The following is a 27720-nucleotide window of genomic DNA, read 5'->3' on the forward strand; positions in this document are numbered from 1 at the left end:
AGATAAAAGATGTCAGATAAAGGAAACATACTGAGTCTGAAAAGGAACGCTTTGATAAATTCCTTTCTAAAATTCACCATCAAATTCTCTTCTTTTACTTCTTTGATTTATTATCCTACGTGATGCTCGAAGTTCAATTTCATGTTCTTGCTTATTAGTGAGATAGGACTGTTTGTGCCCCTCTTCCTGCCTCCTCTGCAGAAAAGTCTGTGGAAGCTCATGAAACTCTGACCAGCTGTAACTACCCATGTGACAGGATATCCATCAATGTGATTAAGAGAGGAAGGCAGCATGTCTCAGTGTCACTGCTGCTCGATGTCACACACCTTTGCACACACCAGACCCCTTCTCTCATGACTGGAAATCTCTCTCACTGACTGCAAACAGCACACTGAGGATAATGTTACCCTGTTCATATTCTGTCGTGGTCCTCTGTCTCCTTCAAGTCCTCTGCGTCACTGCCGACATAGGTAAGTACCCCACACACATTTCTTGTGTTAAGCGATTATTCAGTTATTGAAGATTTTCCATTCTGCTCCAGACACTAGCACCTTCCTGATCTTCAACCAGGACCACAACATGTGCATAAAGGTGGAAAGTGCCACCTCAGTAACGTTGTCCGTCTGTGATCCTCACGCCAAACAGCAGCAGTTTCGTTGGGCCTCCGAATCTCGTATCCTCAGTTTGTCCCTCAAACTGTGTCTGGGTGCCACCGAGATAAAAGACTGGGTGAAGGTGGTCCTCTTTGAATGTGATGAGAGCAGTCAGGTCCAGCATTGGCAATGCAAGAACGAGACCCTGTTTGGTCTCAAAGACCAGGACCTGCACTTGAACTGGGGCAACCACAAGGAGAGGAACGTGATGATCTACAAAGGCTCAGGGGTGTGGAGCCGCTGGAGGATATTTGGCACTCAGGGCGACCTTTGTTCAAAGGGGTATCAAGGTAGGACTTCTGGGTCAACAGTAACAAAGTCATAATATTGTCTAAAGCAGTAGCTAAACTAGAGTGTGCATTGGTTTTCTAGGAAGTTTGAGAGACTGTTGTCAAGTATTTGTGCATCCAAGTGTAGAAAAATAGTCTGCATATTCTTTACTTCATTCAAATTATAGTTGCAACATTTGCAAAGGAATGTGATTTTTGCCATCAAGTACCAGGTGCTACAGCTACAGACTGAACACATTTGAAAATTTGGAAAGCGTCTGTTCAAAAGATGATCTTGCTTGCAACTTCACTTTTTACCTCAAAAATTGCCTCAAATTGAGATTTGAGATTAAGAAGAAGTTTGGCTTTAGTAGTTATTATCAATCTTTACACCTACATTCCTGATAATATGGACACAGTACACACAGTATGTTTATTTGAGAAAAACAAACAAAAAAAAAGTACTGCCACATTTAAGGAAACTGTCCGTAAACTTCAATATATACAATGTTATAAAATGAAGAGATACCCCATTTCCAAAGTGATTTCCTCACAACCTCTTTGGACCAATGGATTAGTGATAGCTTCATGCAGGTTGTGTTGGGATGTACACAAGCCTGTTTACCAACTTTCAGGTAATGGCAATGTGCATCAAATATTGCTTGGTAGCAGCAGGATTCATGTTCAGAGAATACCATGTGAAGATAACCCAACATCATAAATGACACACTACAGCTCAAAGTACATGTCCACGTGCATTTGAGGACTTTTGGTTTACAGCTTTTTGTAGTCATGTTTGCAGCCCCCCTGATTTTTAATCAAACCATTGCTCTGCAATGATATTTTAGACAACAGTGGTTTTTTCCAGCTTTGTGGCAACAGTTTGGAAAAGGTTTCGACAGAAGTTCATTCGGAATTTTTCTGTAACATAGAGCCATGAATTCACCCAACTAACTTATCTCAACTGAACTGCAAAATCCTCTCATTAGTAAATTAACTTGAGGCTGAATGACAGAAAATACTTGCAGCAGTTTCCAAAGTCTTGAGTAAAACTCTCCCACAGAAGAATGGATGCAGCAAGAAGTTAATGTCCATGATTAACTGTCCACATTGGTGCAACAGTCTGCATACTTGTGGACTTTTACTTTGGTAAATACATTTCTTACTGTCTTTAAATCTGTGTCTCCTCAGAGATTTTCACAATAGGGGGCAATGCTTTTGGAGGCCCCTGTCAGTTCCCATTTAAGTTCCATGAGAAGTGGTTTGCTGAATGCACAAAGGAAGGTCGTCAAGACGGACAGCTGTGGTGTGCCACAGTGAGAGATTACGACGAGGAGACGAAGTGGGGATTTTGTCCAAACAAAGGTAAATGTGCACGAGTTATAACCCAACAGTTACAGTCAACTAACATCTACAATAATCGGCTTTCAAAGAGCTGTGCCCTCTTAAACAAGTCTGAGACCAATCCAACACTTCGCAGTGACTTTTATCAAATGATCTTGTTTGATATCTTTGTAGAGGTCAGTGTGTACAGGTCTGGTTTCTGACCCTGTTCCACCCTCAGCAGAACAACACCACCGTTTCCTCTCATGAGTTGTCTACGCAGCACTGTGCTTGTTTTCCTTGTTTCGCAGTCTATTTTTCCCTTGACGCTGCTCTAAAACAGTGGCAGGAAAGAAGCATTTTGAGCAAAGCCAAGTTGAAGTTGGCTATTTTTCCAACTCAAGTATTTGCTTTACCCAAAAGTGAAGTTCAAAACATGATGTAATGAGTTTTGCTGTTCTTTCTTTGTCTTTACTCTGTAATTCTTTTGAAAGAACATGGCAGATAAGTTGCAGCAGAAAAATTTGCTGCCTGTCAGATGCACAATGCTAAAGGAGAAGAAAAGCTAATTCTCACACTTCCGACAGAAGTAGAATATTGGTTTAAAGAGAGTGCAATTTCAAGCTGATAGAGTCCACATAACTGAACTGCTATAACCAAAGCACAAAGCTCAATAAAATCAATTTGAAACAGTGCTTTACTTCAACAGCAGGTTAAACACAACTTCCTATTTTCAGCTTCGGAACAATCATTGCACTTTACTGTCTATAGATCCTCCGTGTTGCCTCATGAGGTAAATTCTTTCCCACTGTTTCCTAACTTGTTGCGTTTTCTGTCTTTACCATAACCTAGCATCCTCTGGTTGGGACACTGACCCGGTCACTAGGGTTCAGTATCAGAGGAACGCTCAGTCAGTGTTGACCTGGCATCAGGCCAGGAAGAGCTGCCAGCAGCAGGGAGGTGACCTGCTCAGCATCGTAGAGCTGCATGAGCAGTCATACATCTCTGGTACTAAGTTACTCCTGTATCAGCTCCTCACATGAAATAATCTTATATTGGAACAATGCAGATTAATTGCTTTATAATGCGTATAGGGTTGACAAATCATTTGGGAACATCTCTGTGGATTGGGCTCAACAGCCTGGATTTTGAGAGCGGATGGTCATGGAGCAATGGAAATCCATTCAGATATTTAAACTGGGCTCCGGGTAAGTCAACACATTGCAAGGTTTTTAAAGCTGCAGCAGCTCAAGTTAAAATCTTCTCATTTATTGCCACTTAATCTGTTACCAACAGGTCATCCCTCATCAGAACCCGGGCTCTCCTGTGCAACCCTAAATGCTGGAAAAGCTTCAAAATGGGAAAGCAGCACTTGCAGCAAGAAACTCGGCTACATTTGCCGTAAAGGAAACTCTACCAGTCTGCCCCCACCACTGAGTAAAATATTAATTTAAAATAATCCAAATCTGGTCTATTACTAGTTTTCATAGGACAAACCTACAGGAGAACATGTGCTCAGCTCTTTTGGATTCTATCCGCAGTCAAAGGGCCCAGTTTCTGCCCCAGTCACTGGATTCCTTATGGAGGAAACTGTTACTACCTGGAGAGGAGTAAAAAGATGTGGAGCGACGCCTTGGCTGCCTGCCGTAAAGAGGGAGGAGATCTGGCCAGCATCCACAATATAGAGGAACAGAGCTTCATCATATCTCAATCTGGATACGGTAAGTGTGCCACAAGTCAGGTTGAAAAAATGGAAATAATTTATTGTAAAAGTAATAAAATAGCAAACAGTAAAATACCTTCTTTTTAATTCCAAAGAGATATTTTGGGAAATGTGCTGATTTGCGTACTTCTAGAAAGCTATATTAAAATATATATATCACTCTCATGTCTGTAGAGTAAATGTCAAGCTACAGCCAGCAACTACATAGTGAGCTAAGCTTAAAGTAAGGAGAAACATCTAATCTGGTTCTATCCACTATAAATAAAATCTAGCTGTTTTTGTTATTTGCCCAAACCCTGTTTTGTAGAGTGGAGTGAATACTTGAGTAAAAATCACAGTACCAGTATCTCACAAATGCATTATCAACTGCAATGAAATATTTTTCCTAAATCGCTTAACCCTATTAGCAAGTGTCCAATTGTCTGTCTGCTGTTTGGTGCTGAGCAGGGAACATAAAATTGGTTTTATTTACACTTTTTCAGTAAAAACTGCTCTCTGTTGTGAGTTGCAGATTCAGGCAGTAACTCTCTACTTGGTCATCACTACAAAGAACCACTTTCACACTGGTTTAATGTCGACATTTTAGCCTTGTTATGATAGAAATATTAATCTGCAACCACTTTAAGGAATACAAGGCTCATTTTACAGGAGCTCAAAAGATTTCAATAGCCACTTTGCATCTGCATTTCAAACCTCAGTGTCGACAGATATGCTCTGGATTGGCTTAAACGATCAGAGGAACCAGATGTTGTTTGAATGGTCTGATCACACCCACGTTACCTTCACCCGGTGGCTGAGCGGTGAACCTTCTCACGCCATGAACTTTCAGGAAGACTGCGTCCTCATCCGAGGAACGGTAAGTCCCGTCACTGTGCAACAAACAATTAAAATTTTGTTAATTGTCAGAGTAGTAGCGCTCTCATTCATCTGCACTGTAAAAAAAAAAAAGTGAAAATCAGGGAGCAAGAAAAACATACACAAATGTTGGTACTGTATATGCTGGAATGAAACTTTAAAAACAAAAAAACCCCAGCAAATATCTGTAAAATAATTATATTTTAAGATTATTTAAACATAGTAAAACAGTGATTAAACAGTTAGACCCAAAGAATGAAATATTATTTGTAAAAATGCACACGTTTGACATAGTTTATTTGCAATTTTTTTTATAATTTTTTAATGTAAATTGCTAGTTTTTCCGTCATTTATATTAATATTTTCTGTAATTTAACAAAATTGGCAAAATTTGTAAATTTACAGTTTTCAAAAGTATCATTTTTCAATCGTTTATATGCATTTATTTATTTATTTTTTACTTTTAAAGAACTGCAACTATACAAAAAAAAACACAACAATGTTTTGGCTAATTTAAATACAATATGAATACTGTGTAAATTTACAACCAAACATTGCAAAAGCCAAATTACAATTCCTATAATTCAGATTTTTGACATGGACAGTGTTTACTTTTTTGTAGGATTTTACTAGGCATCTTTAATTACACAAAATGGGGAAAATCTATGTAAAAAAAACCCCAAAACAAACAAAAAAACTGAACATACTTCAAAAAAATTATAGACATAAAATGTTAAAAAGCTGAATCTTTACAGTGTTTGTGTTTCTCATACAGGATGGGAAGTGGGCAGATCACATGTGTGAGAAAACCTATGGATACATCTGTAAGAAGAAGGCCTCCATTCAGCCACCTGAAGGCATCCAAGAGGACGTAAACCCCGGATGCAAGACTGTGAGTGATGCTCTTCACTTTAAATATTGGAGTAATTAGAAAACAAAGCCTTTATATACAGTGTTCTTGTGTTTAAGGGCTCCTTCAGGTTCGGCTCGTATTGTTATAACATTGGAACTGAGACAAAAACTTTCAATGATGCAAAGCAGACATGCTCAGCGGCTGGTGGCAAACTGGTGGATGTGGCTGACAGGTATATTTACATGTTTATTTTGTATACATGATGAAGTTTAGCCCATAGATCACTCATTCAAACAAGCGGTCACTGGAGTTTTGGTTTGCTAAATTTGCTTTGTGACATCTAAATGTGAAGATGATTAATTTTAAATGTTTGCTCACGTGTTCCCTTTTACATGTTCTCATGCAGATATGAGAATGCTTTCCTGGTCAGCTTAGTGGGTTTGAGACCAGAGAAGTATTTCTGGACAGGTTTATCCAACACAGAAGACAAAAGCACTTTCAAGTGGACGACCAGAACCAGGGTCGCATTCACTCATTTCAACGTGGGGATGCCAGGTAGAGCACATTAACTTACACTCTTTGGTTGCGTATCTTTGGCATAAAATTTGACTTTATCTACTGCAGCTGGCTACATGTATGGTGTACGCATTAATCAGATTAGTATACTTTTTTGGACCCCGATTAGTTTCCAAAGCAGTAGTTACTAGCATAGGCGTCAGTTTAGGGGGGGACGGTGGGGATGTGTCCCCCCCACTTTCTGTCAGGGGTCACTTTGTCTCCAACACATTCAAATTCTTCACATGTAAGCCGTTGTAAACCCAGTTATTTTCAGCAGTATAGAAAATTCCGACGCTCATGAACGCACCGTCCGCACTCGGCCGAGAGTTGCACAGACATGCAGCACACCTTCGTGAGGTTAAAAAAAAATGTGCAGATGCTAAATTTGCGCCCGTGCCAAGTGGAAGCTCCGACCAGAGGCGTGCAGGGGCAAAATTTCGGCCCGGGAGAATTAGTACTATAGCGGCCCACAGACTCCTCTACCTGCATGTACCGGTAGCTCAACAGGTTGAGCCTTTGCCTTTGGTGTGGTGGTTGTGAGTTTGAGTCCAACTTGTGGCATTTTGCCGCCGTTCTTCGACATTTTCTCAAAGTGCTGTCTTACCAACGACGCGGAAGCATGTGAGAAAAGCAGGCGTGCCGCACCAATGCTAAACTTTGATCTCAAGTAGAGGGCCACAAAATATCGTCCCACGGGCCGCAGTTGACCCGTGAGTTTGAGACCCATGATTTAAAGCATTATTATTATTATTATTATTATTATTATTTTATGACTGGAGCGGCCCAACAATAAAGCGGCCCACCGGGGATATCCCCGGTGTTCCCGATTACCCAGCACGCCACCCAGGGTGTGCATTTCCATCTGACAATGGCTGTGGTCTCCATCCCCCCCACTTTTAAAAACAAACTGACGCCCTTGGTTACTAGTCAATATCTGGAGTCCTGCACAGGTAATGTCTTTACCATCAACCTTATTCTTCTATTGAAAAGTATTTTAGCACAATGTCTGTTGTTTTAAATGTGCTACATAAATAACGAAAATTTGACTTGATTTTGGTGCCAACTGAAACATTACATTTACGAAATATTATTGTGTGCTGTCACTGTGAGCATTTAAGCTGCTCCCTTTAGCATTTAGTCTTCTGTCTATGATTTAAAGCCTCATGGAGCTTCTAACAAGCAAACAAACTGTAAAACAAGCAAAAAACTGCAATATTTTAGCACTTGGGCTGCCAAAAAAAATATTGCAACGTATCATAAAATAACAGTACAGTAATATTCTATGATTAAAATCCATTTTTCTAGCTCTATTTTTTCATGCTTAATGACGGGTATGTGTATATATGCATCAATTATATGTACATTGTATAAACAGATTTTGCTGTGAAAATTACAGTAATTATTGAAGAAAAAATCTGCAAAGCAAAAAGCAAAAAGTTCATAAAATTACCTTATTTTTAAAAACATGATATATTTTCTTTTACTGATACTCAAAATCACTACTTCACTTTTCGTGATGCACTAGAATGCTTGTAATCTTCATATCTTGCAGCTCAGTTCATGTATCTTTCTCGTTTCCCGTTGACATGTTTAATAAAAGACAGAAAACAAGGATGCGTCGCCATGGCCACTGGGACTTCGGCTGGATTATGGGATGTCCTCAGCTGCAGCGACAAGGAGAAGTATATTTGCAAGAAACCTGCAGAAGGAGTGCATGTGACCACAATTCCACCCACCACCGCGGCCCTGAGCTGTGCGTCTGGGTGGACCCCGGTTGCCAGAAGGAACATCTGCATTAAAGTAGGAGAACAATCGGAACTAATCTGTGAAATTCAGGCTGTTTCCAGAATGTAAAACTGAACTCCTTTTTCTCATGTGGTAAAAAGATTTACAAGAAAAGAAAGACGCTAAAGAAGACTTGGCAGGAAGCGAGGGACTTCTGCAAGGCTGTTGGTGGGGACCTGATGAGCATACACAATTCGCAGGACCTGAACAGCCTGTAGTACGTTGGCTGGCACTAATTTCTTGTGTATGTCAGGAGCTATGTAAGGCAAATTAACATTCAGGTAATCGGTGCTTGTGTTTCCTGTAGTGTTCATAGCTCTGACCCAGCCTGGATCGGCCTCAGTATGGGTACCAATGAGGCTTTTGTCTGGAGTGATGGAACGGCTGTAAGTAACAATTAACTGTAATCATAAAAAGCTTTACTCATTGCCATTCTCAACCTAATTCTGTGTATTTCCGAAAATTGTGTGCTAGTTCAGCTATGAGAACTGGGGCTTTGGGGAACCAAACAACCACAATGACAACGAACACTGTGCGGAAGTCCAGATTTACTATGGACGACACTGGAACGATAGGCACTGTGAATCCTTCAATGATTGGATTTGCCAGATACGCAAAGGTAACTGGTTTCAGTGAGCTCCGGGCCACATGGAGCCATTTACCCAAAGTGGTGAGGTTAAATGAAAGGCTTTTCCTGATGTTTAGATCTGTGAATCTCCTGATTCTTGTATTTTCAGGTGCAACTCCCAAACCTGAGCCTGCCATCACTGAGACTGGTAAGTTCCAGCAGTTGCATTTCTTTCAGAACAGCCTCCGTTGCTCTTTGTTTTAATTTCCCAGATTTACTGAGCTACACAATGCTGGTCAGTTGGTTGATCCACCTCTTTGTTCTCGACAAAAAATGTCTCAACAGCTCTTAGATGGATTGGCATGAAGTTTTGTGCAAACATTAGTGATGAAAACCTGATGATTCTCTGATACTTTTACCAATTATCTGTTTTCCTCTTTTTGTAGTATACAACAAAACCGAAGATGGATGGTTAATTTACAATGACACACAGTATTTCATCAACATGGACAAATTGCCTATGGAAGCTGCCAGGGTCTACTGCAAAAAAAACTTTGGTGAACTTGCGGTTATTACAGGCGAGAGCGAGAGGAGGTTCATTTGGAAACAGGCAAGAAATACAGAAACATGGGAGTTATGAAATGGCACCATTTTGCATGTTTTCAACTATCCTAATCTGTTGTTATGAAAAACCCAGAAATAGTTTTTGATTTACCCATAACATTAACTCTTTTATACTTATGCTTAGATAGTGAAGCGCTCTGAAATTCAGTATTACATTGGAATGACAGTGAATTTGGATAAATCATTCAGGTAAGTCAAACTACAATAATAAGTCAAAACACTTGGAACATTGGTATTTCCCATTCACCTCTAACATGATTGATGATGTCTTGTCAATTTTCTTCATTTTGTTTTAAGCTGGCTCGATGACACACCCATAACTTACACTGCATGGGAACGCAATGAGCCCAACTTTGCTAACAACGATGAAAACTGTGTGACTATATACAAGAGCATGGGTAAATCTGACAATGAGATACTTCATAAAGAATATTAGCTCATAATTTATTCCTATTATTCACTGATTCATTGTTTTCTCTAAATTCTGCACATTTAGGTTACTGGAATGACATAAACTGTGGCATGGAGCTGCCGTCTATTTGCAAAAGAAGCGGCAGTTTTGTTAATACAACAATTGCCCCGACCACAGTTCCTAAAGGAGGATGTGCACCTGAGTGGATGTCCTTCCAAGGAAAGGTATTTTTTTATAGAACTACACAGATTATTACAATACAGTCCCACTTCCCAGATGTAAAATCTGCTTAAATTTGTTCCAACAAATGTTTTATCATATTCTGACCAAGGCTGAACACATACAGGTAACTGACTGTCCATTTTTTACTCTAACACAAACACTGCAAATTCATCTTGTTTGCACAGTGCTACAAGATCGTCATGGGGAATGACAATAAAAACTGGAAGGATGCCAGGACATACTGCATAAACCAGGGAGGAAATCTGGTTTCTATCCTCAACGAGAAAGAGCAAGGTGAGCAATCTGCGCTGTGTTCACTATTTTTTGCGTTTGTCTGAAAAGGTCACATTTCATTTTTAAATAAATTGCAATTTTAGGGGATTACAGACTTATTGGTTCTCTCTTTTGTAGCATTTCTAACAACACAGATGTTGAACTACAATGGGGACTTGTGGACTGGCCTGAATGATATCAACTGGGAGATCTATTTTGTGTGGACAGATGGCAAAGGCATTTCATTCACCAACTGGGCTAAAGGACACCCAACATCTTCGCCCGATGGACACTTTGCTATGGATGAGGTCTAATTTCTTCGTCCAAAGCTTTTTCTGTCTACATCTGTCTCTCTGACACATTTTTAACTCAACAAACTGATCAATTAGAACAATTAATCTGCAAGCACACATCTGATATCTATAGATATCCAGACACATCTATGAAAGAACCTTGATCATCTTGTCAATATAGCCCTCTAATATTACAGCATAATAAGCACTTTATGTACCAACCTGCTCCTGTCATTTAACAACAGATTAAGAAGGAAGAAAAGCAATATGTTTCCCATATTCAACTACTTCTGTTAAAAATGTAGGATTTGGATGAACAAGACTCAAAAATGTCTAAATATTGTCATCAGCAAAGACTGAAGGAATAACTAATGTACCTTTTCCAGGTGTTTGACTGTGTGGTCATAGTAGGCAGCGTCAGCAAACAAACAGGACAATGGAAGGTGGCGGACTGTAACTCAAAACATGGCTTCATCTGTAAAAGAAACATTGGTGGGTAACATATTAGCGAGGCCACACGAGCATACGGGTGGAATTAACTGGCAAGCAACGTGTAAAGGCTAACTAAGATCATCCAACAGAGTCAGAAGATAGAGATTTTCATTTACAATTGTAACAAATGTGTCTCATTTACTTAGATTCTCAGATTGTAGTCCAGCCCACCACCGTGCAGCCAAAGGCCTTCTACAAGCTTGGCAACGACTCCTTCAAACTGGTGGCCCAGAAGATGAGATGGGACGAGGCTCGAAGACAGTGCCAAGCAGATGATGCAGAGCTGGCCAGTATCCTGAACCCTGTAACTCAGGCATATATCACCCTGCAGATTGCCAAGCACAATGAGTCTGTGTGGATTGGCCTCAACACCAATGTGGTAAAGAGTTTAGCTGTTTTTGCGTTACACCGGTTCAAACTGGATTTCAGATTTGTCGGATAAACATTCATCAGTGATGTCTTTCTCACAGACTGGTGGTCGCTTCAAGTGGGTTGATAACTGGGCTCTGTCTTACACCAAATGGGGCATAAATGAGCCTAAAAACAACTTTGGCTGTGTCTATATAGATGTGGATAAAACATGGAAGACTGCACCGTGCACCAATACCCACTATTCTCTCTGTAAAAAGTCTTCAGGTCAGACAATCTCTGTTACTTGTCCTGCACTTTAAACAGTAAACATGGTTAGTCAACAGTTTCTAAGCCTGGGGTGCAATCTGGTGTCTCTTTTTTAGATGTAGCTCCCACTGAACCCCCACAACATCCTGGCAGCTGTCCAGAACCAAAGAAGCAAAGAACCTGGATACCTTTCAGAGGCCACTGCTATTACTTTGTCAGCTCAGTGGTGGATAACTGGGCTCATGCCTCAGTCGAATGTCTGAAAATGGGTACGGTAAGAAAAACTGATCCTCAAATAACTGATTACATGTGTGTGTACATAAACTTTAATGTTATGTTCTTGTGGCTGTGCTTGACAGGTGCTTCTCTAGTGAGTATTGAGGACCCTGCTGAGGGGACATTCATACAGAAGAACCTGGAGCTTCTGCAGGACGGTGCCAAAACTTTCTGGATTGGCCTCTACAAGTCTCATGAAGGTAAGCATACTGAGGGTAAAGACAGTGTCAATGAAAGAACCAAAAAATTTAAAAAAATGTTGAAAATCGCGGAGTTTTTATGAACATTTGTTGCTATTCTGAAAAAGATTCCTAATAACCTGGATGGCAAAATAATCAATCTCCTGCACTTCAAAAAATACTTGAAATCCTTCTTCTAAAAATGCAACTCTATCCGTAGCTCACATTTTCCTTGGTTCTTTCTTTATGGCACAAAAAAACATAGATTTTGTATAAAAATATAGAATAACAAAAAAGTAGCAACATAAAAGCTAAAGTTTATTGTGTTTAAATGTGATGCTTTGATCAATAAATTAACACTGTTTCAGGTAAGTGGATGTGGATTGATAGCAACGTTATGGACTACACCAACTGGAAAACGGGGATGCCAAAGTCAGACTCATGTGTGGACATTAATTCTGACAGCGGGCAGTGGGCTACAACCAGCTGCAGCAGATATCGCTCGTACATCTGCAAAACAGCAAAAGGTAAGTTTAATGAGCTGTTAAGTAACTTTTAATAGACTGATCAGTCACTTCCACTGACAATTTCTTATCTTTTTCAGTTATTAAACCTACAGAAAAACCTCCAGCTGTTGGTAAGTTCATTCATCTAATATTTATATTGCACAAGATGTTTTAAACACTAGTTGTATCATTGATAATCTTTCTGTATGATTTGTCTCCTCAGCCCATGTCGTCGAACAACCTCCACATGGGTCTGCTGGCATCACCGTGGCTATAGTACTAATTGTACTTGCCGTAATTGGACTGGGTGCTTTCTTCCTTTTGCGTAAACGGATACCCACCCCTGTCCTGGGAGAAAGCACCTTTGACAACAAGCTTTACTTCAACAACCCCATCCGAGCTCCTGTAGACACCAAAGGCTTGGTGGCCAACATAGAGCAGAATGAACAGGCATAGAAAGACATGAGTTCAGTGGTAACCAGCACTGTGAAAAACAGTATTATCAAGAGATCTTCATCTGGGTTTTATGCTTTATTTTTGGATCACTGTACTGGGAACTAGAGCTAAAACAAAACCTGCAGCGTTTTTCAGTTTTACAGAGGACTGGATAGACCAAAGACACTGATCAGAATTATTAATATGCAGATTGTTATTATGCAATAATTCAAACCAGCAATGGCAGTACACTAAGTGAATTATCAACAATCAAAACGGATTTTAAGATGGTAAAGTGATTTGTGAAATGAGTACAGCTGTTTTTAATTATATTTTTTACCAATCAGTGTAACCAAGAATGTCTACACGTTAAAAATCTAAAAGGATCAAGGCGTTGTTTATCGCAATTTGAAAGATATTTCTCAACTGGATTGTTATTTTTTTTATGTTCATCACCACTTTTCTGACTTATATTGTAAATAGATGTTCAATAAATGAAACAGAACTGCCTTTTCTCCCTTTTTCATTTAGCAGAATAAAAATATATCTTTTATGCATTGCATTGCATGTGATAGCTGTGATGAGATGCATATACACATAGAGTATATAAGAGTGACTTAAATATTTTTATAAGAATAGAAAATTATGATGACAAAATCCTCAGTGTACTGTTTGAGCTAAAGTCAAAATGCCAACAGCAGGCTCACTTACAGTGCTGTTAGTCAGGTATAATGTTAACTATGCTTTACTATGTTAGCATGCTGACATTAAAATAAGCACCAAATATGAATAACAGTTGAAGCTGATGGGCCAGTATTGGGCAAATAAATATTCTGACCTACAAGTGGTACAATTATCTTCTAGGGACTATGAATGTCTGTACACATTTTGGTGGCCGTTTAACAAATAATGTAATAAAAAGTAACTGGATTTATTAATTTGGTTCTTGAAGACATCTCACTTCTTGTACAAGAAGCAGTTATGCCTGAATAAAGTGGAGTATGAAATGTACTACACTCAACAAAAATATGAACGCAACACTTTTGTTTTTGCTTCCATTTTTTACAAGATGAACTCAAAGATCTAAAACTTTTTCCACATACACAGGATCACCATTTCTCTCAAATATTGTCCACAAATCTGTCTAAATCTGTGATAGTGAGCACTTCTCCTTTGCTGAGATAATCCATCCCACCTCACAGGTGTGTCATATCAAGATGCTGATTAGACACCATGATTAGTGCACAGGTGTGCCTTAGACTGCCCACAATAGAAGGACACTCTGAAATAGGAGCAGTTGAAGGTGATGGGCCAATATTGGGCAAATAAATATTCTGACCTGCAAGTGGTACAATTATCTTCTAGGGACCGTGAATGTCTGTACACATTTTGGTGGTTGTTTAAATAAAATAATGTAATAAAAGGTAACTGGATTTATTAATTTGGTTCTTGAAGACATCTCACTCCTTGTACAAGAAGCAGTTATACCTGAATAAAAGGGGAGTATGAAATGTACTATGTCGTCACACCCAAATCACATGGCTAACGGGCCATCAACAAACAGAAAGTTCACATGCCTTTAGCTGTGGATGCTTGTGAAATTGCCAGGTAAGGAATGATTCAAGCTGTTAATAGTGGTGAAATTGTCTGAGGACTAGCTTAGGACTGCAGTACACTTTGACAAAAATTGCCTCCCTCACTCCTCTCTAAAATCAGGTTTGCCTTCTCTATCTAGATTGTGAACATTGCTGTTCTCAAAGAAGTGTCCCTTATCCTTCAGATGCAGGTAGATAGCTAAGACTTGTCCTGAGAAGCTGCTATATAGTCTTCTCTATATATAGGTCTGTACACTCCTCGCTGTATTGGACTGCATATACAATATTGCTCAGCTTGAGTGTGGGTGTTTTATCTTCGGGGTGAACCAGTTTTTGTCTCAGAGTGTTACTGGGTCTGAAGTACACTTGTGTGTTGTGTTTGGAGAAAATCCTTCTGAGTTTCTCAGAGACTGCAGCCACATATGTTATTGCAAAGTTGTTGCACCTGTTTTTCTCATATTCTCTGCTTGATCTTCTGCTGTTTTCTCTGGGTCTCTTTTATGACCTAATACCGGCCTTATTAGAATAAACAGTTTTAAGTGCTTTCTTCATATGTCTCTTTTGTTTTCTCTCTGCATTGGAGGCACATTTTCAGCCCACTGCCATAAGGTTCTGATAACCCCAGTTTATGTCCCAGTGGGTTGTGAGAGACCAATACTAGGTATTGATCTGCTTTTAGGTTTCTGAAGAACTTCAATGTTGATGCTTCTATCTTCCCATCTTCCTCAATCCTCCCTTGATAACTTACCTTGAGTTAATCTGTTCTGCAAAGGTTTCTACTTCTTGGGCTTTGATTGCAGCCCAGGTGTCAGTCATGTATCTAAACCAGAAGCTGCAGTAGTTGGGTTTGTTCCCTTAAAAGAGCTGTGTTTTACTTTCCACTCCCTCCATGTAGTTGTTGGCTATAATGGGTGACACTGGAGAGTCGTGCCACTGCTGTGTTTTCGTCTGATGAAACCCTCGCTGTATTTCAAGTAAATAGTAGTCAGGCAGTGGCCCAGTAATGTTGGTCCTGTTGTTTAAAGAGCTGTCTTGCAGAAATCCAACCAAAAGCTGCCGAGATATATTCACTCTAGACCAAAGCGGCACACTGACAAACAAAGTGACAGTGGCCTCAATCGTGTTGTGTCTCTACAAAGTCTCCTGAAACACCCATGAGCAAAATTCCACAGCCTTGTTATTCTTTGATTTATTAAAGGTTACTAATATTGTCCAAGCAGGATCACTTTCACACTATGATGAGTTTTCCTGAAGTTGTCTCGCTGCCTGCCAGGCATTTGTGCAACAGCAAGAATATGAAGCTTGCCTCCTGCCGTCCCGTGCCTCTGCCAACAAATCTGTGGAAACTTTTGTGAGCCAGTGTGATCAAGATCACTGCCATTACTGGGCAGCTCTTTTACAGCCTCATTCACTCATATATATATATAACTGAAAATATGTAACTTTACAAGAACAATGCTTTGATTTTTTTTCAGTCTTTCTATGACTATGTGTCTTATGCAAGTCTAATGATTTACTCCTGATATAGATTTTGAACTGTTAGTAATATCTGCTGGTGAAGAAAATGAGGCATATGACATTATATCAATGTACAGTATAACAGGTAATTTTTGGATATTTGATGATAAAAACACATATTTGTCATAATAAATGTTGCAGATAAAAGAAAGATAATCAGGTTTGACTCCGTCAGAACAACAAAGCAGTCTGTGTCTGTACTGAATCTGTTTTTCTAAAAGATTTTTTCAAGTATGCTCTGTGTGGCACCAGCCACTCAGTCACCTCTAGGAGAAGCTGGCCACCCCCATCACCTCATTGTTGAAAGTGAGGCAGCACTCTCCATGGCAACCACAGCCCTCTAAGGCTGTCGCTGCTAATCCTCAGGAGCTTACTCAATTCTCGTAAGAGGGTTTTACTAGCAGCACCAATGCCCAAGAATTCTCCCCAAACAAGCGCTGGATCTTCTGTTTATCCTCCGAGGAAAACCTTTATCCGAGGAGAAAAACAAACCTAGTTACAGCAGCTGAGAGGGGCAGAGGGGAAAACGGTAGGCCCGGATCACCCGGTAAGCTTTTTTTCATCTATTCGGTCTCAGGTGTTAGTGTAGCACAAACAATGATTTGTCCTCTTGTTGCTGGGTTGATTTGACCTGCAGGGTGTCCAGTGTGGGAGGATGCTGGGAAGCTCGGCATGTTTTGCTCTGTATGTTTGATCCTCTGTGACTCACAGATCATGCCTAATAAAGACAACCCCTTAGATTTGATGGTGCGTTTATTCGTGTGTGGCTCGTAGTCAGCATGCTACATGCACACACTCACGACCAGCTACTGCCTTTCTCCTGAACAATTCATGCTGCTAAATAAGGAAACTGGTTCAATCTACAGACCATGACAGAAATCGACAGTTTTAAAAACACTCAAGGAATTTATGAAATCGATACACAGCTAAAGAGGTATTAAGGTTTTGCAGTCACCTCTGTGTGACCTGCCCATCACTTTAGGGGAGCTGCTTTTTTCCAGATGTTGATCTCTGTCTGTCTGAGCTATGGCTTTACATTAGCAATGCAGTTTTCCTTGTTACTGCCTTTTCTCAATACTAATTATTTTCTCCATGGTCTCCCCCTTTATGCCCCCTTCTCCCTGCCCCTGTGCTCTCTTTCACTTGCCTGCACTAATCCTTTTGTTGTGGACTGGGGCCCAGGCTCTGCTTGACCATTCGGCACTGTAAGGGCTTTTCAGCTGAAGGGTGCCCATCGATCCCTCCTGTCCTCCATCAGATCAGTCCTGCGTATTAACGCCTCCCTCAGCGAGGACACATTGCTGCTTTTCTTTTATAGAAGCTTTCCGTTCCCTGCCGTCATTCACCTTGAGTCAAGCTTCTCTCCCAGTTTTCTTGTGTATGCTTTATGTCTATCACCTCCTTGTTGTCTCAATCTCTTAGCCAGTCCTCGGAGCTTGAGGGAGTTGGACCGTGCTGGTAGGAACATGCACTTCAGGAGCAGTGCTCTATGTTTGCTGCTGCTGCTATGTCTGTGTGTGCTCGGGAGAGTGCTGGAAGTGGAAGGGCAGGAGCAGGCGTACCTGTCGGAAGCTCTTGGGGCTTTGAATCTGCCCCTGGGGATGGAGGATGAGCCTCGGCTCCAGAGGAACAGAACCAATGTCCTGATCACCACACTGCTGCATGCAGTGCACTGTGCAGAGCGGACTGGCATGCCTCAGGACATGTGTGAGAAGGTAAGGCCTCCACCTGTCTTAATGTTGTCATGCAACTGTCACTAACAGATAAACTGAGTAAGAATGATCTTTTCTACTTCCAGTGTAGAAGTGCTTATTATGTATTCATCCCATAGTCTTGGAAACATGTTTGTTATGGCAGGAATGTGAGTGAATGTGGAGGCTTAAGTTCTTGACCTCTGTCGAGCATTCATGCTGAGTGGCTTTAGACATCCCTCAGTTTGACATAATAAACTCCACAGAGTGGATTTAGAGGTACTACACATGTTTGTGCAGGTGGACTGACAATGGGATTATGTGTGTACCAAGCCTTCAACATAAGATCTAGAAATGAAGGGAGCAACTTTTTACATTTTGTCTCTGCTTGTTGAATAGTCTGCTCTCTCTAACAAGGAACAGTGCTTCACCCACTCTCCTAACCTTGTACAATTTGTGAATTTGTGCGTGGGTCTAATTGGGCTTGTATTCAATTCACCACAACACAGAACTAGTCCTTTTCCAAAAAGCACAGTACAGTGTGTGCAGGAAGAAAATAGGCCTTTCATCAAGCTGACCTCTTTGCACCACGTGTTGACATGTAAATCTAAGATCACATGTTTTAAAAGTCAGATGACACTCACATGACCTGGTATTTTAAAATGTTCTGTCCTTAAAACCTGCCTAAAATTGCTCTGTTCTTCTTGCTTGGTATTGCTCTTGTTTCAGTGCCTAACACCAGACGTAGCCCTCTCTGTGCTGGAGGATGATGAGAAGACTTATCTCACTGAGGAGGACTACCAGCAGATCTCAACTGTCCTGCTGTATTACATAATTAACTTGCAAGATCTGTGTGTATCGAACGTTGCCTCTCCATCCTCCCTTTCCTCTCCATCTGCAAACTTTCAATTTTACCTTCTGGCCCTCACTAACCTACATCCAGCTGAGGATAACCTCTTCCTGTCAACAAGTGAAACAGAAAGTATTCTGCAGCTCATCAGCCAGCACTATGGCCCCTCTAACCAAGATACCGTGTCTGATTTGCAAGTAAGCAAGTATTTTTGAACAGATTCGTCCTGTCCTATCAGATGTACATTTGTATGGCAATCTTAATTCTTTAATTTAACAGTGTATTGATGCAGCTCGTCTCCTGGAAGATATTGACGTTAAGGGAAATCCAGGTGCTGCAGCGTCTAGGGTGCCCAGACTGGCTGCAGCAATCATCAGCCATATTCTGCAGGGCCACTGTTTCAGATGGCGGAACCTCCCATCCCCTGCCTTCTTTACAGACTATATCTTTCAATCTCTAAATCGCACAAGTAACCTACAGATTATAGGTAAGTTCAAGAGAACATTTAGCTGTATTATGCACTTCATGACAGATGTCAGTCTGTAATAATCAATATTTTGGGCCACTTGGGGGCCAAACACAAGACTAACATCAACTTTTAAGGTGGTCCAAAAAAGTCCCCAATGTCAGTATCTAAATGTGGAGCTGCTTTATTATTATATGGAGTCTCATATTTAAAACAACATGTAGTACCTGTGTCAGCACTGTTTATGTTCTGTACCGACTCCTGAGAAAATATCTGGCTCTTTAGCTGCTAAATGCTGCACTATGTTCACCAGCTAGTTGGTAACAGCAGTCTGTTGATGCCAAAATCAACGCTATGAAAGTGGTGAAAGCGATGTTATGGGTTGGAAAACAAATACAAAGAGCTGAAGGAAGCTATAAATCTCTTTGAAGGAGACTATGAGTCTAATTGATCCTATTCTATAGTCTGTTTAGGAGACATCTTCTTAAAAAAGCTAATCCTAAGCATAGATACTCAAATACTGCAAATGAGGCTCTTCAACCCTTTCATTTGATTATCATCAAGTTAAGCCAAAAAAAAAATCTGTATGGCATTGGAAGTCAAGCCTAATAGTCTGTCCCCATCCTTTACACTTGCCTTTTATAATGCCATAAGCCCTGAGGCGACACACTGCTGAACTCATCTGAATCTGACCTGATGCTGGTATATCATGAAGTGATGCATTTCTCCGCATAGACTTGGAGGAGTTACTTCATCAGCTGGGAGTAGGACAGGAAGGAGTGAGACACTCTCATGACAGGAAGAGGCGGGGCATCACAGAACGTTCACAGAAGGTGGACAGCTGCAACCCTGAATCTGAAGGAAAACGCAGAGATTGGTCACAGGTGAGGTTCAAACAAATATCTGATTAAGCTTTGGAGCAAACATTATGCACTAACTATCACAAATGACAATACGGTTGTAAACTACACTATGCAAGCACTGTGAGACTTGATTTGCAAAGCCTCCCACTCATCCCCAAATGTGCCTTTTCCTTTCAATCCAATCAGGTGTGTTTTTCAGCCAATCAGTTGGTAGATATTTTTGCTCTGGATCCTCATTTGCCAATTTCCAAGGAGCACTTCAGACAAATTTGCCCGGCCATCATTCAGCAGTTGCTAGGCAATGCCTGTGAGCCTGCAGAGGAAAAAACAAGAGGATCTCTACCCACTGCGGTCGAGAGTAAGACATTCTACTTCTCTACAAACCACTGTCAATGAAAAAAACAATATGCAGCATTTGGAACTAAATAAAATGTTTATTGATTGTAATGTTGTCCATTAAACTGAGGAGGTGCACTTTAACTATTAAATAGTACATACTAGGATATCAGTTGAATATTTAATAAGAAGAAGGGTACCGGGGTTAATAGTTTGTGCAACTCATAGGGCATTCAATAAACAATAAAATGATAAAAATCTCAATTCAACATTGGAGTAAAACAGGCAGTCAATTTTAAAAATTAACGCTATTAATGGTTGTCTTATTTTTTTCCTCTACTTAACCATCACACTATGTATTATATAGTGTAAACACAATGTGTAATTTCTGTAGTGTCTATGAAACATTGAATAATATGAAACAAGCAAAAAATAATGCTATATTAAGAGAAGATAGAAGAGAATTCCTTTCAGGTTTTGTTTAGAACTAAAAAATGTCTTTTAAATTCAGTTCTTGTAAATCTGACCTTGAAAAAGCAGTTCCTGTATTTAGTTGTGACTTTGGGTTTGTTACAATTCTTAGTAGTACTATTTGTACATAAAATAGTAAAACAGTGTTAAACTCGCAGCTCTCTTCTTCCTCCAGAGTACGGCTACAGTACAGCTGCAGTCCTGCTCATCACGGTGGGCTCCATGTTTGGTATTTGCCTGATCTTCTTCAACTCCTGCCAGGAGACCTACAATCTCATCCTGCAGCTGTTTGTGGGCCTGGCAGTGGGAACCCTCTCTGGAGATGCCCTCCTGCACCTCATACCGCAGGTACAAGGCTGCTGCACCGTCAACTACAACCAGCCACACATGTTTTCAATAGTAAATTCATTTTTTCCCTCTTTGTCTTCTTTGCAGATTCTTGGTCTCCATGACGACACTCACAGCCATGATGATAAACACTACATTGCAGAAAAAGACTATTTGTGGAAGATTCTGGGCATGATCGCTGGGATTTACGGCTTTTTCCTTATTGAAAGAATATTCTCCTTTCTAGTTCCTTCTCACGGCCATGTAAGACTTTTGTAGTATATTGTATGGAATAGGCTGAGGTTGAGGCTGGTTTTCTTTATCAAGCGAACTGTCCGGGTTTTACAAAAGAAAACACATTTGTCATGACTGTGCATGTTGACAATGGGGGTGTCGTGACTTTCTTTTGTCTGCAGGGTCACTCCAGTGACCTTCCCTTAGAGCTGAACTGCAACGGTCAGTCACAGAGGGGCAAATCCATCTCCACCATACAGCTGGTGAGTCTCATCACAGCCCACGCTCAGCTGGTATGTTTTTTTAAAGGCGCTCTTAGCAGAAAATCCTGATTCCTGTCATCATCCCTGTTATTTCCTTCGTGATAGAGCTGACCACCGGTAACATGACAATGCAGCTTTTGGAAATGAATCAGCAAAGTATCAAAACACTGCCATAGACTGAGTGGCGAGAAAAATATTTTAAAAGTCACATTTGTCATAAATATTGTGCTTCTCGCAACGATAACCCACAATTTTTTTGTTCGGAAGTACCTCCACAGTTGAAGCAACCATTCATCCTCAGCGCCTGTCGTGTTCCAAATATGCTCAAATTCATTGTAAACAGCAGCACTGTAGTATCTGTGAGCTTATTTTTCTCTTAAAGGCAAATATGTTTTCAGTGGAGCCCGACTGATACTGCATTTTAGGGGCTGAATTTCAGGGAGCAAAAAAAATGCTGATATGAATACATCGGCAGATATTGTTTGTTTATATGCAGGACTCCGCACCACCATCAGCTGGGATGCATACTGTCCTACATGTGCTGCAGATAGTGCTCACAGTGTTGTTAACAATGAAGTTGGAGCCACTCTGCTGGACAAACTATTTGTAAATGACCCCAAAGATCTATTTTCTGTGTTATGTTCTGTAAAAGAAAGTTTCATATCAGTGATACTGATAAACATATATGCCAATACCAATACATCTGTGACAGGCTGTATTTGTCCAACCTACACAACATTCAGGCTCTAGTTTCTAACCAAATCTGTCAAAAATGAAAGAGTTGTCCCTGCTTATTGTACTTCCAGAAGCCAAGAAGCAGTTGTGGTAGTCGATATGCCAACATACTGATAAAACATTTTGTAAACTATGGATCTATTAAAGCAAACACAGTTCATTCCCCTCAGTGATGTGTCACTCCTGCACTACTCTACCCCAGCAACAAGAATGCACTAAGTTCTGAGCTAGAGGCCGCTGTGTACAAGAAAAGTTTAGGCCCAGTGCAACACTTTGGCATGAGTCTATCAACAATCTTTCAGGATACTTACTGTAACAGTAATGTATTGAATCAATGTTCATAAATTAACTGAAATTCACTTAAATTCTTTCTTTCTGCTCTTATATAACAGGAATTGTGGAGTGGTGTGGGAGGGTGTAAAGAAACAGAGCATGTAGGATGTTGGAGAATGAGAAGTACTGAATCATTCAGAAAGCACTTCCTGTTGTGCTGAATCATGTACATACAGCCTAATGCATACTTTGAAACTAGATCATGGAAAGCCTAATTTTGTAGTATACATACATGGATCTATTTTCCATAAAATTAACTTTGATTGAATAAAGTGTTAAGATAGATCAAGAGTCTGAGCTGTAAATGTTTATCTTCAACCTTCAGGGACCAGTGGAGGACTTTGAGTGTGCAGACATATCTCCTGAACATGCAGATACAAGGAGGCCTTCACATCAGAGTAAGCTTTTTCAAAACAAGCTGTACAATTACGCACAGATGAATGTGTCGTACTTTGTAATTAGTTGCCTGAGACGACAGAGCATTTGTCACAATCTGAGGATGAGCTTCAGCGACACAGACCTTCTTTGTGTTCCCAGGACAAGGGCTTTCTCTGCTGGCTGTGATGGTAATTGTGGGAGACAGTCTTCATAACTTTGCCGACGGTCTGGTGGTCGGGGCGGCTTTCTCCTCTTCAGCCGAGACTGGCATGGCAACCACTGTGGCCATCCTGTGCCACGAGATCCCGCACGAGATGGGTGAGAGGTCGCCGTTTTGGCTGAGGTTAGAAAACGCAGTGCTTGGCTGGCTCACTGATCCACTATGTTTTTTGTCTTCAAGGGGACTTTGCAGTGTTGCTCAGCTCTGGACTCTCAGTGAAGACTGCCGTGTTAATGAACTTCCTCAGTGCTCTGACAGCCTTCATGGGGCTCTACATCGGACTCTTTGTTTCCTCTGAGATAGAAGTACAGCAGTGGATCTTCTCTGTTACTGCTGGGATTTTTCTCTACCTGTCACTGGTAGAAATGGTAAGCAGCCTTGATTAAAGACACGGCTGGTGCTGTTCTTTACTTCTTATTGACAACAATCCCATGGACAGACCAAACATTAATCGTATATGCACCATCATCCTGCTTGAAATACTTACTTGAGCCTCAAATGTGTATCAATCCACAGCTGAAAATAGTCCCCGACAACTGCATTATTTATTCCTGCCTGTGTAACAGTTGTTAAAAACTAAAGTGCCCAGTTTTTGCAGGAAGCTACTTTTAAGTGTTAGTTTTAGGATTTTTTAATTAATACAGCATGGTGTTCAATTTGTAAGCTATGGTTCCATTTGGAGCAAAATAAATTATAAATCAGGTGAATTTTTATGGTCAAGCTACAGAGCTGCCTTGTGACTAACAGATTACTATTGTATCGGCAAACTTAGTGTCCACAGATCAATTTATTACATACAGTCTATGGACTTAAATTATTAAATTGAAAGTTTGTATAGACATTTATATTCCATGCATGTTCCAGAGAGGATAACTCACAGATTTTGATTGTCTCACTTTTTTATAGTATAACCTTAAGGTTTACTTTTGTGATTCGGTCTATAACTTTTGATGCATTGCTGTGTTCCTCTCAGGATGAATTGTCACAATTTTAGAATGACCTTATATCTAGTGTCATCACTATGACAAATACATTTTTCCCTTGTACTTTGATTTATGACCAAATACCTGCAAAAATAATGGTGTTCCCAACAGCCCTCGCTGTATACTCTGTTTGGGTTACCTGGCAAATGTTAGCATCATTAAATTCGGTGGAGAACATGGAAAACATTTAGCATTGTAGCTATTGGTGTTTTCATGGGATTACATTGCAATAAGAAAAATAAGGAATATTGCCAACCTTATCCCATTTTTCTGTCAAGTTGCTGAGGGTTTCATTTTTATTCTTGTCATCTTTCTTTCATCAGCTTCCAGAGATGAGTCGGGTGAAGAGCGACAGACCGTGCCTCATGTTCCTCCTACAGAACCTCGGCCTCCTGATGGGTTGGTCCTGCCTTTTGCTGTTGGCGCTCTTTGAACACGAACTTAAATTCTAAACGCAGTTGTACATCTCTTCCTGCAGGGTTTAGCCGAAACAAACTTGTTCTACCGTTTTTTAAAAACTTTTATTGACTTGTTAATTATCGTGTTCTGCTCTGTACACTTGCAAGTGTTAGTTTGTGCAACCAGTATGCTTTAACAAGTCATTATTTCTGAACAAGTGAGTGTTTCATGGTGTTGTAGTCTCAGCACTGGATCACAAATATATGTCATGTATGGAGGTATGAAGCCTTTCTTTTTTATACTTGATGATTTATTTTTGTATGTTAGATATATTGGGTGCCTGTATCTAGACGCTAAATGTCTAGTTTGTATTCTTATTTGGCAGCAGCAGGTGCAATCATGCATATTTGTTATGTGAAATATTGATGTTGCCTCAGACAATCAAATCATTGGATTTTGGAATCATTTATCCACCATGAAGATATAAAATATTGTAAATCTACATATTTTACTTTCTTTTCTAATATAGCTATTGTCAGTGCCTCTAAATTGATGGAAAAGGAAACTTGAAAATCAATGAATGAACTTGGATTTTGTTGTTTTTGTAAATTTTCTTATTATATATATATATATATATATATATATATATATATATATATATATATATATATATGTATATATTTATTGTTTAGATGAGGTCTGTGATTTCCACATGTAATTTATGGGAAAAACAGAAACGGTGTCTAATTAGCACATTTCAGTAAAATAAATTCCAAATAAAAGGGACAGTTCAGTGTTGTAAAAAAAAAAACCACCTGATTTTGAGTCAACCTTTAGTTTTTTCAATATTTTTTCTAATAATAACCAACAAATTAAATGCAGTAGTGCTTCCCAGGAAACTGGAGAAATTATGAGTAAATTGTGTACGCCCATTGAGCATGACCTACATCTGGACTACTTATAAATATACAAAACCTGATTGGCTTAATGAGAAACTCTAATATTAGGTACAAAGAAAAGCTCTTTGTCAGGCATAAGCTGCTCTCAAATACAGTTATTTTTGAGGGCCCGTTTCGAAAAACGTTTCTCCCTTTCAGCTTCTCATCTCAGAGGCATTGTTCTTTGTTTTTGAGGCCTCTCTGTGATCCAATATGAGGGCACTTCCACCCACCTGGGGTACTTGTTCTCTTCATCCACCAACCTGGATGACTAATGCTCGCTGCTGTACAAGACAGAAACTCGGCATCGATGCGACCCACACAGTGCACACGCTCTTTACCGGTCAGAGTGGGCCTGCAGGAGGAGGTGGAGGAAGAAGAGAATATGATGAATACATCAACACAATGAGATAAATGAAAAACAGTAAATCAACTTATTTGCACATAAAATTGGATTTGTGATACTGAAAGACTGTGTGGGCTTAAAAGAGGATTTTTGTCCTTTTTTTTAATCAGCTCGCTATGATTAAATTCGGGTGCTCGCAGCATCAACATATTTCTGTAAAATTTAAGCAAACAGCTGTCAAGCACTTAGCTTCATTGCACAGTTTTCATGGTGATTATGCTAATTTGCCATGCTAGGCTTATTATCAGACTGCAAAGTCAGTTCTATTGACAGTGTCATGAGATTATTTGGCTATCATGTCAGAAAAAGCTGACACCATTTACTGTGACTTCCCGAGTAACGTCCAAACAATAGAAGGAAGTCCATTGGATTTTCTCTTATTCTAGCAATTTTGCTGTTATTTTAGAAATGCCGACCCCTTTGGCATTTCCAGGAAAGCTTCAGGCCTACTTGTTTGTGTGTAAATCTGCTCTTTTGCACCAAAGAGGCATTTTTTTTTGGCTTGTGAGCATCTTTTCAAGGCAACTGCTGCCAGGAGTGAGGAAGGAAGTGCTTTTATCTGGGCCATGCTGGTGTGAACACTGAGTATCCTTACTTGCTCAGCAGAGACCTGCCAGGAGAAGAGTTCAGCTCGGGTGTCATCAGGGCAGCAGAACACACAAACAATAGGAAAAGCTAAGAGGGAGACAGAACAGGAAATATAAGAATGTTTTCCCTTTGATTCAAAAGGCTCTGACTGGAAATAATGCTTTGCACCTGTTGTTGTCGCATTTTTTCCTTGAATATGAGTGAGTATCCTCAATATTTCAACGTTACTGAATCATCTTATTTTCAAGAAATCAAAAATCATGATTATCAGTCTGAATCCACACATACATAGATTCACATGCAATTATCATCAAGGGTAAAATTACATTCCCACCCACACAGAGTTATACATAATGCACACATACACATGAGATAAGTGTTGTAACTGTTCCTTGAATACATGAATGCTGACGGAATTTGTGTCTCTAACCAATCTAAATCACCTTGTAAACTGAGCTCCATATTTTGTGGAATTGTTTTGCTTTGTCTCTGTCCTCTGGCATTGTTGTATTAATACTAAGGTAGTATTTCATTACTGGTTGATGTCCCCCATTTTTTGCAGAGTAGTTGTTTCCTTGCATGGCAACATGAGCCTCTTATACATTAGCAGGGCTCCAGACTAACTTTTTCACTGGTAGCACCGGTTGACGAATTTTCTCATTGGGTTGCACCTTCCACTTGGTCACAGACAAAACACCTCGCCTGCTGAACATCTGCTTATCGATAGGCATTACGGTTTACCAATGTTCCCTCAACGCCCCTCAGTGCAGGGTGTGGTAGCTATTGCTTGGTAGCTGCAGTGTTCAGAAAGGTGTGCGACCAAAAACTATTTTGAAAAGAGTAAAACTAGGGCATTCTAATGTCAGATCTGCCCTAGATATAACCAAGGATATTTTTCTACAGTACCAGTCTCCACCGCTGTGGTTAACTCAGGCATTTAGAGCAGCACAAATACAGTTTAATGATCATCATTCACTCGCACAATGTCACCAGTTAAATTTAAACTCGCACACTCTCAAAAAAAGGTCACAAATGTGGCCATGTAGATCACAGTCTGGAACCATGATTACTGACAAAAAAGAATGGCCATCTAGCTGATTTTATTAGTGGTTATGTTATACGTGAGGTTTCAAAGATTCCTTCCACCAACATCTTTCTTTATTATATACACTGATCAGTCACATCCAGTCCACCTAATGTAAAACGGCT

The 27720-nt window shown here is 40.1% G+C and overlaps 2 protein-coding genes across 3 annotated transcripts; both read left to right on the plus strand.

Moving 5' to 3' along the window:
* Window positions 1–286: 286 nt before the first annotated feature.
* On the plus strand, window positions 287–13427 carry mrc1a (mannose receptor, C type 1a). The gene is made up of 30 exons (XM_022212295.2): window positions 287–470; window positions 542–943; window positions 2114–2287; window positions 3098–3253; window positions 3340–3453; window positions 3542–3682; window positions 3787–3966; window positions 4667–4824; window positions 5599–5715; window positions 5793–5908; window positions 6083–6231; window positions 7835–8034; window positions 8121–8236; window positions 8327–8405; window positions 8494–8638; window positions 8757–8795; window positions 9034–9197; window positions 9336–9400; window positions 9509–9609; window positions 9708–9847; window positions 10031–10139; window positions 10257–10426; window positions 10798–10903; window positions 11050–11282; window positions 11374–11539; window positions 11638–11790; window positions 11881–11997; window positions 12345–12503; window positions 12581–12613; window positions 12706–13427. Exons 1-30 carry the CDS (start codon window positions 401–403, stop codon window positions 12936–12938), a joined length of 4305 nt encoding a protein of 1434 aa, XP_022067987.1. The 5' UTR covers window positions 287–400; the 3' UTR covers window positions 12939–13427.
* A 2890-nt stretch (window positions 13428–16317) lies between these two features.
* Window positions 16318–27046, plus strand: LOC110963808 (zinc transporter ZIP12). 2 transcript variants are annotated; one of them, XM_022212301.2, is made up of 13 exons: window positions 16318–16577; window positions 17453–17745; window positions 18451–18768; window positions 18851–19058; window positions 19773–19921; window positions 20087–20258; window positions 20883–21055; window positions 21143–21298; window positions 21451–21531; window positions 22925–22997; window positions 23137–23295; window positions 23378–23565; window positions 24504–27046. In XM_022212301.2, exons 2-13 carry the CDS (start codon window positions 17497–17499, stop codon window positions 24630–24632), a joined length of 2055 nt encoding a protein of 684 aa, XP_022067993.1. In that variant the 5' UTR covers window positions 16318–16577; window positions 17453–17496; the 3' UTR covers window positions 24633–27046. The 2 variants fall into 2 exon arrangements, with proteins under 2 accessions (XP_022067993.1, XP_022067992.1); XM_022212300.2 differs by having other exon boundaries at window positions 16318–17745.
* Window positions 27047–27720: the final 674 nt, after the last annotated feature.

This window comes from Acanthochromis polyacanthus, chromosome 20, assembly GCF_021347895.1.
Source record: "Acanthochromis polyacanthus isolate Apoly-LR-REF ecotype Palm Island chromosome 20, KAUST_Apoly_ChrSc, whole genome shotgun sequence".
NCBI lineage: Eukaryota > Metazoa > Chordata > Actinopteri > Pomacentridae > Acanthochromis > Acanthochromis polyacanthus.